Raw genomic sequence first — 17,747 nt, forward strand, 5'->3', positions numbered from 1 at the left:
AGCACATTTTTATTGCTCTCTAGAAAGGTTGGATGAGCTCACAGCTCCACCAATAATGCATTAATGTCCCAGATTTCCCACATCCCTTCCAACATTGATCATTGTCTTTTCTGGTTGTATTGGCCAGTCTGAGAGGTGTGAGCTGGTACCTCAGAGAGCTTTAATTTGCATTTCTCTAATAAGTAATGATTTAGAGCAATTTTTCATATGACTATGGATCACTTTTATTTCCTTATCTGTAAATTGTCCCTGCATATCCTTTGGCCATTTGTCAATTGGAGAAATTATTTGACTCAATTCTCTATATATTTTAGAAATGAGTCCTTTGTCAGAAATACTAGTTGTAAAAATTGTTTCCCAATTTACTACATTTCTTTTCATCTTGGTTACAGTGGTTTTATCTGTGTAAAAGCTTTTAAATTTAATTATCTAGTTTGTTTTTATAATGATATTCTCCATCTCTTCCTTGGTCATAAACTGCTTCCCTTTCCATAGATATGACAGGTAAACTATTCCTTGATCTCCTAGTTTGCTTATTATATTGTCTTTTATGTCTAAATCCTGTTCCATTTTGATCTTATCTTGGTATAGAGTGTGAGGTGTTGGTCTAATCCAAGTTTCTGCCATACTAACTTCCAATATTCCCAACAGTTTTTATCAAAGAGAGTTTTTTTTATCCCCAAAGCTGGACTCTTTGGGTTTAGCAAACAGCAGATTACTATAATCATTTCCTGCTATTGTACCTAGTCTATTCCACTGATCCACCAATCTGTTTCTTAGCCAATACCAGACAGTTTTGATGACTGATGCTTTATAATATAATTTTAGATCTGGTAGAGCTATACTGTATTTTCTCTTGCTTTTATTGGTATTAGTGTTGCATTTTCAGATGGCTTGTGAAAACCATCAACAGTAGGAAAAATAAATGATATTTAATAATATTCTTAAATCTTTAGCATATGGATGATATATGTTGTTGACCATTCTGCTGTATAGGATGAAGGGATAAGTGGGCTTGGATTATAAGAGATTTTCACCTTTCACAATTTATTGAGGCAGCTGAGGGGTACTAAGATAGAATGCTGGGCCTGGTGTTAGAAAGAATTGAGTTCAAAACCAGTTTTGTCCATGTATTAGCTAATTAACACACTCACTAGTGTAACCTTGGGCAAATCACTTAACTTCTGTTTCCTCAGTTTCCTCATCTATACTTCCAAATAATATTAATTATATCAATAATTACTGTAATTATTTCTTTTATAATAAAGATAGTAAGTCTATCTCACAGGGTTGTTATGAGGAACAAATGAGATAGTATTTGTAAAATGCTTAGTGCAATACTGTGCCCATAGCAGGCCCATGCTTTATAATTGCTAGATGTTATTACTTTGCTCCAAAATCCCTATCTCTAACTCACTTTTCTATTTCTGTTAAGGGCACCATTTTACAAGCTCAAAGTCCTTTTCCACTCTTTGCTTTCTCTTACCCATAAATCATTTGTTGCTAACTCTTAGCTGCTCTGTCTCCCAGCATCTCTCCCAAACATCCCCCTTTTCTCTCCCTACTTAGTCACTCTCCTAACTTAGGCCCTCTCACCTAGAATACTGCAAGTTTCCTGATTGATCTCCCTTTTTAACTCCCTTCCTTTCCAGAGTCTACATAGTTGACAAAACTATTTTCCTGATCCACAAGTGTGATCCATACCTCTTCCTTTTTCTCCATGATCAAATACAGTCTTCTGTTTGTGATTTAAAGCTCCATCCTGGCTCCATCCACCCTTTTCAGCCTGATTCTCTTTTGAATCATCTAAATTCTAGCCTGATTGGTCTTCTTGCTTTTCCTCATACCACACGTTTAGACCATTTTCCATCTCCTTTTGCAGATTGACTCCCGTGTCTAGAATGCTCTTTTCTCCCATCTGCCTCTTAGAGTTCCTGACTTCCTTCAGAGCTTTGCTTAAATGCTTTCTCCTACATGAGGCTTCTGATCCCCACTACTGCTGGTTGTTCCCCCCAAAGTTACCATGTGTATATACTTTTTTTTTTCAGTTGCTATATGATTTTAATTGATTTGGAACAACACTGTTTGATACTAAATGCTTATAAAGCATCCAACATGGTAGACATAATTAGAGAATTAGTATTAATGCCAACTGTTCAGCCATATAAAAAAGCAACTTAAAAAATTACTAGAAATCCACAATTTAAAAGTTAAGGGGAGAGACCACTAATCAAAACTAGCATTTCTTAGTCAAGCACCATTATTCAAGTATCAGAATCTCCCACACAGGTGTAGGGGTCAGGAGTCCAGGAGGAGTAATAAGGGGTAGTTCTGGTGTTACGGGTATATTTTAGCTCAAAAGCATCTCAGTGTATTTTAGGGTAAGGGAAGTCATCCAGTCCTGGAGGAGAGAATAGGAGCTTTTGTTTTGAAGTGTCCAGACAATATTATTAATATGTTGGCATTAAGAGCTAGGAGGTTTCTTCTTGGCATCTACATCTTTCTTTATTTCTTCAAGCTTTTTGGCCAAGTTTGGAATGTCATAGTTCTGAGCCAGATACATCCCAACCACATTGCCGAGCGTAAATCCAAAAACTGGAACATGGCAATGGCGCTGGTGGCAGGAGCGACAGGAGCAGCTGGATCCTGAAGCCACCCCATGCCTTCTAGCCCTCCCCCTGAGGGAGGGGGGAGGAAGTCGGATATATACTTTAAATCTATATCTATATGTTTTATTATCCCATATAGAATATTGTCTCCTTCAGACAAAGACTTTCATTTTGGTCCATTTGCCCCCTCCCCCAGGCTTGCATAGTACTTAAATACATATCAAATAATTGCTTAATAAATGCTTATTGATTGATTGGTTATATTAATTGATTGGTTGTTTAGTTAACTACAAACTACCCAAATCCATACATTCTTTGAACTTTTGTTCATTTTTCAAAAAAGATCACAGTATCTAAAGGAACTTTAAAGATCGTCCATCTCTCTATACTAGCCTTATCATTTTCTTAGAGGAAACTGAAGGGAATTCTGATGTAAACAAAATTAAATCTTGACTTTTCCCAAGGCAAAGGTCAGGGAAATCAGGGAAATAGAGCAGAATACAGAGAGTTCACCTCCCCTCTAAAGTTTTTAGAGGATGAATTTGGAAAAAAAAATTTCATCTTCCAAACCCTACTTTTTCTCTTTATAATCATAGCTTATTAGAAAGGCAGTATGGAGTCAGAGAAAAGGCCTGAATTTTGAGACATAGTACTGACTTTACCATTTTGTTCACCTTTCCTGGACCTTACTTTTCTTATGTGTAATATAAAATTTGACATCATGTTCACAAAGGCTCCTTTCCATTTGACCATTCAACCATATTGTGTCTTCGAAGCATTTTTTTGAAGGAGAGCACACTCTTTAGGTTTTTGCAAGGCAAATGATTAAGTGGCTTGGCCAAGGCCACACAGCTAGGTAATTATGAAGTGTCTGAGACCAGATTTGAACCCAGGTACTCCTGACTCCAGGGCTGGTCTGGTGCTTTAGCCACTGCGACACCTATCCCCCCCCCCAGGAGAGCATACTCTTTTGGATATTTTTTTTTAGGTTTTTGCAAGGCAAATGGGGTTAAGTGGCTTGCCCAAGGCCACACAGCTAGGTAATTATTAAGTGTCTGAGAACTGGATTTGAACCCAGGTACTCCTGATTCCAAGGACAGTGCTTTATCCACTACGCCACCTAGCCACCCCTTCTTGTGGATAATTTCAAATATCATTTAGTCCAGTCATAGAATCTTTATGTGGCAGTCACTTCAGAGGTCATCTAGCCCAAAGTCTTCAATTTGTAGATGAGGAAATTGAAGTACAAGAAATTTAAGTATACCCTCTAAGGGACAGTTCATCTTATGTCCCCTTTCCTACTTCTATCATGTATGTATTTCTTGAGAAGCAAGCACACAGGTTAATGTTGGACAGTGCTACACCAGTGTGAAAAACTCATTGTGGATGGGTCTTTGATGGCAAAGTAGGTCATCCATAGGAGGGATCATTGATAAAGGAAACCATTTTAAGGCATTTAAAAACCCAGATTGTAACAATCTTTTTCTTTTCTTTATTCCTCCCATCTGTTTAGAACTTATGCCATCAGAAGAATAAGAGAAGCCTTCAGAGAAAATAAAAATGTAAAGGATTCTGCACAAATACAAATGCTACTGAATAAAGCCAAAAGAAACCTAGAAATAATTCGGCGACAGGTAAGTTGAACACTTTTATCCATCATTCTATAAAATTATTGGCTTGAATACTTGTTCCATCAATATAGACCATGACTTGTTAAAGTCTTAGCATCCATGTTAATACTAATTCATGTCCTTGTGCATATCCTTCAGGGAGGATTCATCCAACTCACTTTGTCTGATTCTCTTATTCTCTTGTGAGTCCCAAAGTAGTACTTTAACTGTTTGTGACTGGCCTCCATCTTTTTCTGTCCATAAATGTCCTTGATGTTTTAGTTCAATTTTTTGGTTTTGCCATTGTTGGCAATATGCTACATTGTCTTTTGATGGAAAACTATATCAAAGATTCATTCTTTTGCTCTTGTTTTTGTTTTTGTTTTGCAAGGTAATGGGGTTAAGTGACTTGCCCAAGGTCACACAGCTTAGCATGTATTAGGATTTGAACTCAGGTCCTCTTGACTGCAGAACCAGTATTCCATTTACTGTACCACCTAGCTGTCTTCTTGCTCTTTTTTTTTTTATAATTTATAGCATCATCATTTTTTTTAATCCTTTTGTTCATTTGAATTGTTTTGTGTTGTAAAATCCTACTCTATTATTCATTTAGAACTAGAAACATATGGAAATTACAATGTCAAAGCAATTTACAGTAAAACATCAAGTTCCCAGCATCCTTTAAATGTTATATTAGTCCTTTACATCCTAAATTAAGGGTTTCTAATTGAATTTTTTCTTAAATGGAATTATTTTCCTGCTTTCTTAGATAACAATGAACATAATTTAACCTTTCCTTGCTGTTACTATCATCATTATTGCTTATTGTGAAATTCTGCAGTTGGAGCTAATGTGGGACTAAATGAATTGTGGCTCTGAAACTTGGCTTTCTTAAAGACATACTTTCTTGTGAACATGAATTTTGCTTTTTTTTAATGGTTTTTTTTTTTTTTTTTTTGCAAAGCTATGGGTTTGAGTGACTGGCCCAAGGTCACATAGCTAGGTAATTATTAAGTGTCTGAGACTGGATTTAAAATCAGGTCCTCCTGATTCCAGGTCTGGTGCTCTGTTCACTGTGCCACCTAGCTGCCCCTATGTATTTCTTATGAAAGTAGAATAAAGCAACTCCATAAATTCTCAGGCAGCCTAATAAGCTTACCTTTCTATAACATTAATTAGGGAATGAAAGATTGAAGCAGCCTTTTTCCAATTAGAAAAATACTAATACTTTATACTGTTGCCTTAATGTTCACTTGTTAGTTTGCATCAATACAAAAAATTATGATTGTGACATCAGTTAAACAGCTTTTAACAGACATCCCATCAGTTTCACCCAATGAAAGAGAAGAATCTTATCACATTTCAATAATTTATTCAAGGGTATTTGAAAAAAGGCTTAAATTCAAAACCAACAAATTTTTTATCAGAAAAAATTTACATTGCTATTGGAATTATACAGGCTACCATTTTCTTTCAAGAGAATCCTAAGCATCAGCAGCCTCAAAATTTGTATTTGACCTCTGTAAAGGTGAAGACTTTCTGAGGATACTACTTTATAAACTGTTTTAATATAAGGAAGATGAAACATAGATAATTAAAGCCAGGAATGATAGCTAAATCTCTTTTGCTTGGCTTTGGAATGCACCCATAAATTTATACATCCATTCATGGCCCAACAATAAGAGGTCTCCATGCTAGAATGGCTCCGGTTTCACAAGTACCCTTGAAGACACAATCCATCTCAGGAAAAATGAAGTCCTTCTTTTAGGAAATAGGGTGAGCTGGACCTTCTTGTGTATTGTAGATTTAATCCTCAAAAGGATTGAAATAGCATCAAGAATACCATCTAAGCATGGAGATCATCTTTTCCTGTTATTCTCTTTGGTTATTCTTGATGAGTACCCCTTTGAAGAGATGCAGAGGAATTGTTGACAGACACTCCTAGCTTGTTATAGCTCTGTTACTTGTCACATGATTTCTAAGTATCTTTGGCATAAACATCTGGGGTGTGTGTTTTTTTTGTGTGTGTGTTATACATGCTAGACTCTTCAGTCATATGGTAGTTAGAATTGGGACTAGAAAGCATGAACTCATGAAGGGCAGAGGCCTCTGACTGACAAACAGGCCAGCTGAGTTGTAGTCCTGACTTTACTACTTGTAAGCAATAAGGTTGTAACTTTTATCGCCCTAGGCAAATACTTTTGGGTCTCAGCTTCCTTGTGAGGGGATTGGTTCAGATTATATCTAAGTCGTTTTCTAGTTCTACCTTTCTATCTTTGCATAGCTTTGAGTTAATCTATTATCACTTCTTTAATAATATGGGGCAAAAATTTAGACTCTAATTTTCTCTGTGATATTGTATTATCAACAACTGAATAAATAATATCTACTCCATATAGGAGTTTAAGATTAATGTGTACAATGGTTAAAAAGATTTCTAAGTGCTTTGAAATCTTTGGCAGCTATTCCCTGTTGCCTTCTTTGTGGTTTGGAGAAAGAGGGAAAAAGCTTTTTAAAACTTCTCCTAATAGACACTTTACTTTATACTCTGCTATCTGGACTGTTTCCACTGGTAGTGTTAGGGAATATTTGTTGACAAGATTACTATTAAAATGACTCAAGCTGGAATTTTTATCAAAATCTGAATTTTCCAGGAAATCTGGAAATAAAGAATACATTTGAATTTCTTTTCCTTCTTACTTTGTGTGACATTGGACAAGATACTTCAGACCTCTAGACCTTAATTATTTTATCTGAAAGTTAGTGAATTAAACAGACTTCAAGTACTCTTTTAGCTTCCTATTTCAGCAATCAATGTATCAATAAATATTTGAAACACTAGTCCAGGTTAGGCACTTTGGTTGATATTGGTGATAGAAAGACACACACACACACACACACCACATGACCTCAAGGCATTTACATTCTTATGACTTATAAGTAAATCTTTTGACCTGCCCACTTTGAGCTTTGATCAAGTAGAATATATTCAGAGGGAAGTAAAAGATGAAAACTTGACAGGATTAGGCTAACAGAACTTGTTTTGGAGAACTGATGTGTGGAGGTAATAACAACTTTTATTTAAATGAATGTAGGAGATAATGTTTGTCCTTCATTCTCTTTTTTAATTTTTTAATTTTATTTTTAATGTAAATATTTCATTTGTTTTCCAATTATATACAATTATAATTTCTACTAATCTTTTTTTACAAGTTTGGAATTTTACAATATTTCCCCCTTCCTCCTTTCCTTACTCCCCAACCAGAAGGCAGTTTATTAGTCTTTACATTTGTTTCCATGCTATGCAGAGATCCTTAAGGAAGAAAGAAAATATTATAGATAGCAAAATTATGTAAAACGTAAGACAACTTTTTTTTTTAAATTGAAGGTAATAATCTTTGATGTTAGTTTAAACTACACAATTCCTTCTCTGGATACAGATGGTATTCTCCATCACAGATCCCTTAAAATTGTTCCTGTTTGGAATGAGCAATTCCATCAGGATTGATCATCACCCCATGTTGTTGTTAAGGTGTATAGTGTTCTTCCGGTTCTGCTCATCTCACTCAGCATCAATTCATGAAAGTTTTTCCAGGCTTCTCTGAAACTCCATCCCTCCTGATTTCTTATAGAGCAGTAGTGTCCCATCACATTCATAGATTTTTGTTCAACCATTCCCCAATTGATGGACATCCTCTCAATTTCCAGTTCTTTGCCAACACAGAGCTGTTATGAATATTTTTGTACATGTAGGGTTTTTTGCCCTTTTTTACGATCTCTTCAGTGTGTAGAATTGCTCTCCAAAAAAGGCTGAATGAGTTCACAGCTCCACCAACAATGTATTAGTGCCCCAGATTTCCCACATCCCTTCCAGCATTGATCAGTGTCCTTTCTGGTCATATTGGTCAGTCTGAGAGGTGTGAGTCAGTACTTCAGAGATGCTTTAATTTGCATTTCTCTAATAAGTAATGATTTAGAGTAATTTTTCTTCTGACTATGGATAGCTCTGTAAATTGCCTTTACATATCCTTTGACCATTTGTCAATTTGGGGATGATTTGTTTTTTAATAAATTTAACTGAGTTCACTGTACAGTTTAGAAATGAGCTCTCTGTCAGAAATACTAATTATAAAAATTGTTTTCCCAATTTACTACATTTCTTTGATATTGGTTACAGTGGTTTTGTTTGTACGAAAGCCTTTTAATTTAATGTATTCAAAATTATTAAATTTTTTTATAATATTCTCTATTTCTTCCTTGCCTCAGGGCAAGGTGCAAACACCAGGAGGAGGCTGGGTTTTTGGGGGAGAAAGTCTCCTCCCACAGGAATGGGGGGGTCTATAGCTGAAAAGAGGAGGTCTGAGCCCATATCTTCCTGACTGGATGAGCTGGATAGGTGTCTAGGCTGCCTCTCTGGAGCTTTCTGGCCAGTCATACACACAGCAAAGGCTTCCTCGTATGTTCTCAGGTTAGAACTAGGGCCTCACCCCATCACACCTGTGCTGGTTCTCTGCTCTCCACCCTGGTTTGCCCAGGGTTCCCTGAGACAGACCTTGCTGTGAGATGTTGCCAGGATTCTTCTGTGGGTTCTGTGGATCCAAAATCTGTTAAGATGCTTGGTTCTTAGTTCTGAGGGAAAGCCAGGAGAGCTTAAGATAGTGCTGGGCTTCTCTCTGCCTTCTTGGCCAGAACTCAAATTTGACTTTCTCAGAAGTATTCATAGCATCTCTATGAACAGAAATATTCATAGAAGTACATTTTGTTGTAACAAAGAACTGGAGATTAATGGGGCATCCATCAGTTGGAAAATTGCTAAGTGGTCAGTGGTACATGAATGTAATGGAATTATTGTGCTATAAAAAATGAAGGGACAGCTAGGTGGTACATGGACAGAGCACCAAACCCTAGAGTCAGGATGACCTGATCTCAAATCCAGCCTCATAGATGTAATACTTATTTAGCTTTGTGACCTTGGACAAGTCACTTAACTCCATGGCCTTGCAAAAATAAGAACAAAGATAAAAATGATGAGAAGGATAAAATCAGAGACACATGAATAAACTTGTCTCAGCTGATATAAATAGAATTGTGTAGGATCAGGAGAAAAGTATATATGTATCACATCAAGTTTAAAAAAAAGTAATTTTTGAAAGACTTAATAACTCTTATCAAAATAATAACTAACTGTGACCCCAGTGGACTAATGATGAAGCATATTTCCCATCTCCTGATAGATAATAGACTAGAAGCAGAGACTAAGAATTGCATTTTTGGACTTGGAATATGTGTAGAATTCTTTTTTTTTGACTATGCTTATTTATTTCAAGGGAGTTTGGACTTCAGAAGGGAGGAGAGAGAATTGGGGAGAAGAAAAGGATTGCTAATCATGTTCTCTTTGCCATCCTAAAAAGAAGAACATCTATGAAACACTTCAAAGAATGTCCAGAAGAGAGTAGAAGGTTCAGAGGGAGAACTAAAATGTTGAATAAATTATATACTTTATAAAGAAGGAAACAAGCTAGATATCATAAAGATTCAGTTTCATATGCAGCTCTTTTCTTTGTATATGGTAATGTTCAACTTTACTAATGTTTGTTAACTTAAGAATAATAAAAAATATTCTTTTAAAAGGAAAAGTATTCCAAATCCTTCCCTGCAAGGTAGGCTTTTGCATTTAGCCATAGTCAGGTTTCCAGATAATCCTTGACAAGTTTGCTTAGTACACTAGTCAATGCTTGATATGTTTAGTGTGAAGTCTGAATAGTAGAGATGAATTCTGACCCAAAATAAAGAAAAAAATTCCAAATAATCCTTGAAAAGTTTTCCTTAGTACACCAAACAGTCATTGCTTGATAAAGTTTGAGGTGAAGTCTGAGAAGTGGAGATAAATTCTGTCTCAAAATAAAGAAAAGGTTTATAATTGGCAAGCTATGCATAAGCAGAAGAAAAAGTTCTAAATCGTGAAATGATAGATAAATGCAGATATAAATCCTAGACTGGATGTACTCTGGTCCTGGTTCATCTCAGGATTCATTCCTTTGAAACCCCACTTATACTCATATCTTTACAATCCATGAAAAAAGATAATCTGTTTTACATAATTGATTGCTTTCTCCCATCTTTCCTGTTTGTTCATAGGCTAACATTTTTAATTGAATAATTTAAATACTGAGTGCATCTGACATTAAAATTTGGAACCTGCATTTTGAAGCTGCTAAAAGTAGATCTTATGTGAAGCCTTAAAACATAAAAGCAATGAAGCAGATAGTACTTGTAGGGTGCATTTTTGTTGACATTTAGTTTTCACTGTCCTGAAGCTCATCTTAAATTTGCTGGATTTTCTCCTCATTTTTCCTCTTTTGGCATATCAGTAGAAGTGAAATAATGCACCAACTCAGTGGTGCTTTCTGGAGTCCCAGAAATCAAATCTATCTTTGCTTTTATGTGCTAATTTATAGTTTAGTCTTAAAAGTGACCATTGAAAAGTAATGTCCCTAAATAACCATTTGAATGTGCCTAGTGGGAAATGAGAAGTTAGTGACTAATGACTGTCATCACTTGTTGTCATTCCATGTAGAAGCTATCTTAAATGCCCTAGCCAGTGCTTATAATTTGATGAGGGATAAGTAGAATTGCTTATCCACAGCCCTTTCCTGCTAGTCAGGTAATAGGATTCTCAGCTCTTGAAAAAAGTAATGAGATGAGCATTTCCTCCTCTTCCTTGCAAGGGTGGACAACCATGAGTATGAAATGCTGTATGTTATGTCAGACTTTTTCATTGTATTGGTTAGTGTTGCTGAACTGTCTTCCTAATCTTTATTATTAGGGATGGCTCCATGAGGGGAATAGTGAAGGATATGTTGGGAAATGTAGATAGTATAAAAACAAAAGATACAAATAAAAATTATTTTTAAAAATGAGATGATAACCTTCCATATTCTCTGCCTTCCCCATCCAGTAATATTTTCTTGCACCATACCCTACACTTATGTGCATATAATTTAACCACTGTTTCTAGATACTAAGGATTTCTCAAATTTATTGGTTAGTACAATCCAATGAAAGGAAAGTCAGCTCCTTGTGAGCAGTCATATTTAAAGATTTTTTTCAGAGTCAAAAGGTGAGAACAATTTCAAAGTCTCCCTCAGCAATAAGACTTAGGTAGGACTCTAAGCAGTTTTGTTTATATAGGACTTTGGACAAATCACTACCATTTTAGCAAATGAAGAAATGTGTGGGTAAAACAGAGAGAAATGGAAAATTCAACTGCCCTTGAGAAACTAAAAGTGAATAGCAAATGGAGAGCAATGTGGAACACATGGTGGATGTGAAACCCATATTATTTTTTTTTTAGGTTTTTGCAAGGCAAACGGGGTTAAGTGGCTTGCCCAAGGCCACACAGCTAGGTAATTATTAAGTGTCTAAGACTGGATTTGAACCCAGGTACTCCTGAGTCCAGGGCAGGTGCTTTATCCACTACACCACCTAGCCGCCCCTGAAACCCATATTAGATGGATTAATGAAGAATACCAAAGAACAGAAGTGAAATACATGATTAAGAAGTTGTGTGATCAGAAGAGAGAACATAGTTTGGCCATATAATATAAGCAGAGGATGACAGGTGGTACCACTTATACTTTTATCATGTCAGGAGACAGAAAAATTTCCAGTACGTTTAGGTGGACCCTCTGTGGCGAACACAGTACCCAAGGTGATCAGACATGGTTGAATTGCAGGCTGCATTTTGGAGGGAATCCCTATATCCTTGGGTTCTTAGACCTATTTGACTATTTTGGAAGAGTGTTAAGTCCATATTCTCTTTCCTGCTCCCTACAAGGGATCCTTCCTTACAGGATTAGATAGATTTCAGTAGGCTACCATGTGGCAACTGAAGAAAAGTTTGGGATGCTATTAGACTTTTTTCCTGTGGTAAAGTGTTTGAGCTGACATTTCAGTCAAGGCAGAGGATCTATGCTTACGCAAAAACTCTAGTGTGTTCCTTCACCTGGAAGATGATCATCTACTGAGAGCCAGTGTGGCTTCAGAAAGGGCTAAGAACAGTCAATATGATATTTGCTACCCAACAACCCCAGGAGAAATGCCAAAGAGCAGAACAGAGGTCTGTACACATATGCCAATCTGAGCAAGGCCTTTGATATTGTTACTTGTGAGACTGAGAAAATTTGGTTGCCCAGATAAGTTCATCAGTATATTGTACACCAGTGTCATGATAGCATGCTTGCACAGGTTCTAGCTAATGAGATGCTCTTGGACTTTCTTAGTCACCAGTGGAGTAAAACAAGGCTATATGCTTGCTCCCATGCTTTGAAGCATGATGCTTCCAGCAACGTTGTCAGACATCTTCAAAGAAGGCATCAAGGTCAGCTACCACACTGTCAGCTGTAAATTATTTAACTTGAAAAGCTACAGGCTAAGACTAAAGTAGAGGGAGAGTCGATGCATGATTTTTTGTTCACAGATGATTACTCACTCATTGTAGCATCTGAAGCCAAGATGGAATAAAGTATGAGTTGATTCTCTGCCACTGTGCTAATTTTAGCTTAACAACTAATGCCAAGGAAGCACAGGTTCTCCAGTAGGCAGCACCATACTTCTCATACATAGAATCATCAGTTACAGCAAATGGAGACATTTTGAATGTTGTGGATAAGTTCACTTACCTTGGAAGTATGCTTTCCAGGGATTTATACATAGATGATGAGGTTGATAAATGCATTGCAAGAGCTAGCTCTGTACTTGGGAAACTCTGAAGCAAAGTGTGGGAAAGAGGAGGTATTAGACTAACTAATATACTGAAGGTCTACCCAATCATTGTGCAGACTCATTGCTATATGCCTGTGAAACTTGGACAGTCTACCAGAGCCAGGCCAGGAAACTGGATTATTTCCATTTAAATTGTCCTAGGAACAGGATAAGATACCAGACACTGAGGTCCTTTCTCAAACTGACCTTTCAAGTATTCAAAGTGTATTGCAGAGAGCACAATTCCAATTTCAATGGACTAGCCAGTGTTTGAATGCCAAGTATTTGTTTACCTATAAGACTATTTTATAGAAAACTCACACATGACAAGTACTTACTCGGAGATCAGAAGAGGTGATATAAGGCAACTCCCAAAATCTCTCTTAAGAAATTTATAATCATTTGTGTGACATGGTTGACAATGGCAAAGAACCACCCAGCATAGCATGCCTGTATCAAAGAAGGTGCTGAACTCGGTGAGTGAAGCAGAATTGTAGTAGCTCAAAAGATGTGCACATTTAGAGACATTTCCACTCCGCATAGTCATATGGACTATTTGTACCCAGCTTGTGGTAGAGCACTTCAAACTCACACTAATCAGATCAGCCATAGCTGGACACACTGTACCTTGACTCTAACATAGTGATGTCATTTTTGGCCCTCTTCAAGAATTAAGTACAGTAGTCACCCTGTAGCTCACCCCTCTATCAGAAGCCAGAAGCAAAATCAGGAAAAGAAATTTACTTAGTGATATTTGCCAATGCTGTTTCCTTCCTATATATAAGAAGTCTGTCAACCTCCATAAGCTCAGGTTTCTTCAAGGAAGATGAAGTAGCAAGGAAGTCACTTCCTTTTGCTGGATCTGTTTCCTCACATGTAAAAATGGGCAGCTTGTATTGGGTGATGTGCTGACTCTGTTCTTCCATCATTTCTAACATTTCATTGCTTTCCTTGACCCTGCCTTTTTTTCTGTCTTCCCTATCACCTATCTTTTTTAAGAGCTTTTAAAAATAATCCAGAAGACTTGGATTCAAGGTCTCATTTTGACATTTCCTAACAGTATTACAGGTGTGAATTTATAGAACATATATTCAGTTTTCTCATTTGGAAATGACAGTTATAATACACTTTCCAGATGGTTGTCATGAGAAAGGTACTTTTTAGATTCCAAAATATTAATTCAAATATTATTATTATTATTATTATTATTAACTAGATAGGCAGTGTGATACTTTGGCTTTAGAGCTAGAGGCCCTAGCTTCAAGTTCACTTCTGACTTACTCTCTGTGTGACTTACTTAACCTCTCTAGGCTTCTCTTTCATTTTTTTTTTGTAAAATGCTGGAGAAGTAGGGAAAGGAGGTATATTGAATGGCCTCTCAGGTACCTTCCATTTCTAGATTACTGATCCTATGAGCCTTCATTCCTTTACATAATAAATGTATTCCTGAAAGTTGAATTGAATTTTTAAAAATTATACGGTAATTCACTCTTCAGAGAAATTATTTTGTAAACATTGTTCTACAGTGAATATTTATTCCCTAGTCTATTTGTTATGTAAATTTCAATTTTTCTTTATCTGATTAGCTCAAAACCATTTTTTCCTGTATGTGTTTGCATACTGTATTTATTTTAGCTCCTTTGGAATGCAAACAAGTCTCACTGGTCTACTTTGTAGATTATCTTTGGCCTGGTTTCATCCCTAAGCTAACTTGCCCTCACTTTGTCCATCATTATGTGCTCAGAGGATTGAGACTGGTTTTCATATACCCTAGTTGGAACATAGAAATCTGCTTTTAACACATAATCTGTGGAATGCAAAATTGGAAAGGATCCCAGAGTCATCTACTCTAATTCTTCTCCAAAACCCCAATCCCCTCAAGAACATCAAATAGAATGTATTGGCAGCTAGGTGGAGTAGTTGATAGTGTTAAATTTGGAGTCAGGAAGACCTGAATCAAAATCCTTGCCCAGATACTAATTGTGTGACCCTGAGAAAATCACTTTACCTAAGTTTTCCTCATCTGTAAAAAAAATAGCTTCTATTGTAGAAGACAGTAGATCACACTTGGCAAACCTTAAAGCCCTCCAGAAATGAGTTGCTATTTAATATTATCCATTCTGTCCTTCTACCTCAATTATCCCTTCCCTCTCCCCCAATATGTATTTAACAATTAGCACTGAATTCTTGAAGTCCAAAATGAAGGGAATCTACAAGGGGAATGAATACCTGCCAGATTGGCAGAAATCAGGAGAGGCCTTTCTTCTTGAGGACATTCTTCCCTCTACTTCCTGATTCTCTACCAGAATGGAAATTAGTAGAAAGTCTTTCTATCAGCACTCCTACCTACCTAAATTGGTTCAGATTAGATCAAAGGTTCTATTTGCATATATTATAGCAGATAAAAAAGAAACATTGGTGAAGAGGTTATGCATTTAAGGCCTCTGTCCTGAATCTGGAAGAAAGGCTCTTGAGAGAAGCAGCATAAACTGATATACAGCAACAAATTTCCTCTTAAAGTGAAATCCATATCCCTTAGTTTTTGGTGGTCTTGAGCTTTGGGGAAGCAAATTCCTGCAGCATCATTGGAAGGAGCAGAAATCTGGGAAATGTCTAATTTGTGTAACCTGACCTGTGGATCGCATTAACTTTTTAGAACAGATACAGTCTAGTCAGAACCTCAGCTGCTGAAAACAGACCTTGTGGGCGGATTGAAATCAGCTCCCTCACAGTGAGCTTTGACCAGAATTTAAAAAGTCTGAGGCACGCCTCATTCCAATATTAGACATTTCTGTGAAATGCTTCAAATGGTAGGGGATCTTTCACTTCATTTGCTTTGTATAAACTTCCAATCTCTTCCTTGTGAGGCATTCCTTCCCCTGGAGTCCCACTCCAGAGGCTCATTGTAGCTGTTTGAATTCTGCTCTGGAGGCCCTGTAAATGCAAAATACTCTCATTTATAGAGCACTTGGAGAAGTGCAAAATGCTTTCCTCACCTCTACCTATGGAGGTTATGTTGTATTAACAGAAGTATTACTAGACTCCGCTTGATGGGTTGTGAAATTTAAATTGGAGAGAAATCAAATGACTTCCTTAAGACCCCCCAATCAGTTCCAAAGGTGGGATGAGAGCCCAGATTCCTCCTTTCTTCTATTATTTTCTTACACTGATCTTTTCTACTGCCTTTCCTGTGTCATCCTTTGGTGGATCTCTGCTCTCTTCAGTAAGGCCCTTCACTAGTACAGTTCACAGCTTTTCTTGTCCTCTCAGCAAGCATTTCTGAAGCACTTTTTGCACCATTGTTAAGCACTGGATATATGAAGAAAGACTAAAGTAACTCCTGCTCTCAAGAAGCTTACAGTCTCATGAGAGGGTAAAGTAGAAGCAACCTCAGAGGGAACTCTTACCCATAGTTTTATGTAAATCCTTCAGTACCCAACATGCTAGAGACCTTTCTCTTGTTATTTTACTAGTTCATAGGTACCTTTGTGGCACTCTGGCTGGCAGGTCTTATTAAGCTATAAAATATGTTTGTACACTACAGAAGGCCCTGGGGCAGGACCAGCCCAGCACCCAAGCTCCCCAGCATATACATTATTTTTGGTTGTGGCAACTCATTTAGTTTTCTGTTGTGGTGGGGTTGTGGCCTGTATTGAGCAATGAAATCACAGATCAGCTAAAAGTATCCCAGTTAAATTATTTAAAAAGATCATCATGCACCTCAAGTGCGCACAAAGAACCTAGGAATGAAGCGGGGGCTGCTACTTTGTCTTGTAAGCTTTCTTTGAAGTTGTTAGATTAAGAGAAAGAGAATCACAATTAGATGCTCTCCAGTTCCCTCCCTTCTGCTCAGTCAATGCTTCTCTGTTGCTGTGAAACTTCACTTAATACTTCAAGATGAGAAACAGAGGGCAATTAAGTTGGAGTCAGGTCTAGGCTGAAGCCCCACTATCTATTGAGAAGTCATCCTCTTCAAGTGACCAAGTAAGTCCTTTAAGAACAAAGTGTTGTGCTCAGTCTGGTCTCTTACTCTCAACTGCTTAGCAGGACTAGCCTTGGGCAGAGCCTGTCTGCTTTGTCCACTAGCTCTATACAGAGCAGGAGAAGGGATGGGCACGTGGAGGAGGCAATGAAGGATCCACCTTAGTTAAGATGAAGCCCTCTCTCTCCTGGAGTCTAGTTGTAGGACATAACAGGGAGAATGAGCTCTAATATTTGTTGGAGAGGTGCAGATCCAAAACTGCTGTATGAGGTTCTGATAATAAGAAAGAATGCCAGAGCAGTGGTAAAGTGGTAAAGGAGTTGAATTGAACTCCTCTGAGTGAATAGCCCCGCTCACCAGAATATAGAGAGATGAGACTGCAAACCAGGGACTTGCACCCGCCCCCCCCCCAGCCCAGCCATCAAAAGTCACATTTATAACAGAGGAATTAACACTAGTAGTGGCCTTAGTTTGACTTAACTTGAATCAAAAGAAGCTCAGACCTCAGGTATAATTAAGAGACAAGTTTTACAGATTGAGGAATAGGAGAGGAGGGAAAATATATGTTTCTCATATTGTATTTTATTTTTGTCTTGAAGGCAACTAGGTGATAAAATGGATAATCTGGGCCTAGAGTCAGAAAGACCTGAATTCAAATTTGACTTCAGATGCTTACCAGCTTTGGGGCCCTGGCAAGTCAATTTAACCCTGTTAGCCTTCATTTTTTTCATCTATAAAATGAGTTGGAGAAGGACATGACAAACCATTTCAGTATCTTTACTA

At 37.3% G+C, this 17,747-nt stretch overlaps 1 protein-coding gene across 5 annotated transcripts in view; it reads left to right on the forward strand.

Moving 5' to 3' along the window:
• Positions 1–17,747, forward strand: part of LYRM4 (LYR motif containing 4) — a 228,113-nt gene that overhangs the window by 58,034 nt on the left and 152,332 nt on the right. For all 5 annotated transcript variants that reach the window (XM_074208468.1, XM_074208469.1, XM_074208472.1 and 2 more), the window contains exon 2: positions 4,123–4,243. In XM_074208468.1, the coding sequence (XP_074064569.1) occupies positions 4,123–4,243 (121 nt within the window). The remainder of the gene's footprint in view (positions 1–4,122; positions 4,244–17,747) is intronic.

The sequence above is a fragment of the Macrotis lagotis genome, chromosome X (genome assembly GCF_037893015.1).
Source record: "Macrotis lagotis isolate mMagLag1 chromosome X, bilby.v1.9.chrom.fasta, whole genome shotgun sequence".
NCBI lineage: Eukaryota > Metazoa > Chordata > Mammalia > Peramelemorphia > Peramelidae > Macrotis > Macrotis lagotis.